This window comes from Hemisphaericaspora subhashii (genome assembly GCF_019202705.1).
Source record: "Hemisphaericaspora subhashii strain CBS 10753 chromosome Unknown scaffold301, whole genome shotgun sequence".
Lineage (NCBI taxonomy): Eukaryota > Fungi > Ascomycota > Pichiomycetes > Serinales > Debaryomycetaceae > Hemisphaericaspora > Hemisphaericaspora subhashii.
Genome location: NW_026057446.1, coordinates 1 through 2,023, shown reverse-complemented (window position 1 = coordinate 2,023; position 2,023 = coordinate 1). Strand labels below are relative to the sequence as shown.

The 2,023-nt window shown below is 31.5% G+C and overlaps 1 protein-coding gene across 1 annotated transcript; it reads right to left on the bottom strand. All coding sequences in view use genetic code 12, as the record gives it.

Moving 5' to 3' along the window:
• Positions 1–1,023: 1,023 nt before the first annotated feature.
• J8A68_005997 (uncharacterized protein) lies at positions 1,024–1,266 on the bottom strand (the record flags this gene model as incomplete). The annotated part of the gene is made up of 1 exon (XM_049410124.1): positions 1,024–1,266. The coding sequence occupies one exon, from the start codon at positions 1,264–1,266 to the stop codon at positions 1,024–1,026; it is 243 nt and encodes an 80-aa protein (XP_049260725.1).
• Positions 1,267–2,023: the final 757 nt, after the last annotated feature.

Here is a 2,023-nt window from a genome sequence, read left to right as displayed (position 1 = left end):
TTTTTTTTTTTTTCTGAGAATACCATTTATTCTAGTTCTTATACATAATAACATACAGAAATATAATAAACAGATATACAAATAGAGGAACAAAAAAATGCATCAGCCAATGATTCAAAAAACCTCATATAAGCAACATAAATTAGTAGGTGTATAGGGAAGGAATTGTAGTTAGAGTGAATGTTACCCAAATCTTAATAAAGGAAGTGGAGAGGTCCACCTCCAGGCCAACATGCCGTCGAAAGTATAAGAAACGGGAGACAACATAAAGGTAACGATTAAGGACAAACGATTGGTAAGGTGATAAAGCTGCATTGCAAATAAAGTAGCGAAGTTTCCTTGGAAGATTCGGTGGGTGGAGCTGTGCCCAAACAGAATATTACATGATTTCTATATCGGAAAAATATATCTGAGAAACAAACAAATTACTCAAGACGCGTAAATAATATCTCGATATTTTTTCACACATCCAAATTCCCGTCTAACAAATCCTCAATTATAATTTTTGCAAATTTGGTCAAGTCATTTTCCAATAATCTTAACTGGAAGCATCTTACATACGTGTTGGGTGGGATTGTGCTACACAATACAAACTTGTGATCTTGACTAAGTTATTTTCGGAAACTAATTTGACACATCACGCAAAGACAAAGAAATTGGAGACAAGAGAGAAAGCAAATTGGACAAGTGATATTTTATCTTTAGATGAATAGGAGTATATTGCTGTAGTTGATTTCTTTGTAGTTATATAGAATTTACACCAAATTTGTTCTAAGTAAAATCTAATTGATTAAAAAAGTATAAAAATCTATAAAGAAAATATAAAATATATAGAAAACTTAAGGGAAATTCAGCCATATTTATATTCTTCATGAACGAGCTTATTTGGTCTAGCCAAGATCCAATTTGTATGACAAACCAGGTAAATAACCACTTCCTCTAAGATATATGACCTAATTGGGAAAACAACATCCTAAAACACCATTACAGTTGATTGCCAATGCAATTCCCAGTTCTTTAACTTTACCAAGTAGAATCCCAATGAGGTCTTGTTTCCGAAGTCTCTCCAGTTTGCTTTGCCAATGCCTTTCCAAATTGAGTTAAATACCAAGCTAGAATCCTTGTCCAACACCATGCCAATGCATTTCCAAATCTCACAAGTCCTAAATGGGACAGAGAACTTGCAAACTCTTGCCAATGCGTTTTGTCAATGCCATAACCTAGCTTGGATAAATTCCAATAGATGTAGATTGATTTCTGTAACATTGGAAGTGGAATCAGCTATATCTTAAAGTCAAGCACTAGGCTTTAGTAAGTTATCAATATATGGTTTGTTTGGGTTGTTCTCACTAAAATTAAAAGATTCTTTTCAAGAATGGACCAATTGAATGGAGCAATCATATGGAATTCAAAGCTATTTTTTTTTTTGAATTGATTTGGTATTCAATTTAAATTAATTGGGAGAGTACCTGAATTGGATTATGTAGATGGAGATCTATATGAAGTTAGTGGAATCATTGGTGATAATTCTTTTTAAATCGGGTGAAATAGTAAACGGTTGGTTTTTAATTCCCTGCATTTACAATTGAAATATTAAGTGGTTCCTTGTGTTGGATTTGGTAAACGAAACATCTATACGATTATATAGGGTGTTTCTGTAATATCAAGTACTGATAGATTCGTATAAGAATTAGTGATTAAATAGATGATCTACCAATGAAATTATTAATTTGATAATTTTGTTTATTAAAAATCAGATTTCATTTTTTCAACACACTTCTCTCTTGTTTGCAGATTTTTTTTTTAATTCCACTTTCAATTCATTTCTTATTAGAACACAAATGTCTACAACAACAACAATCATTTAACAATAGAAGAATCCTTTAGAATCGCCAAGTTGAATCATTGAGATAATTTGACAGTACCACCTAATGAATTATTAAAGTTGGATTGGTTAGTTAGTTGATTAATTTCGATAAGTTTGGCAATATTTCATTCCAAATACAGATAAAAGCAACTTTCA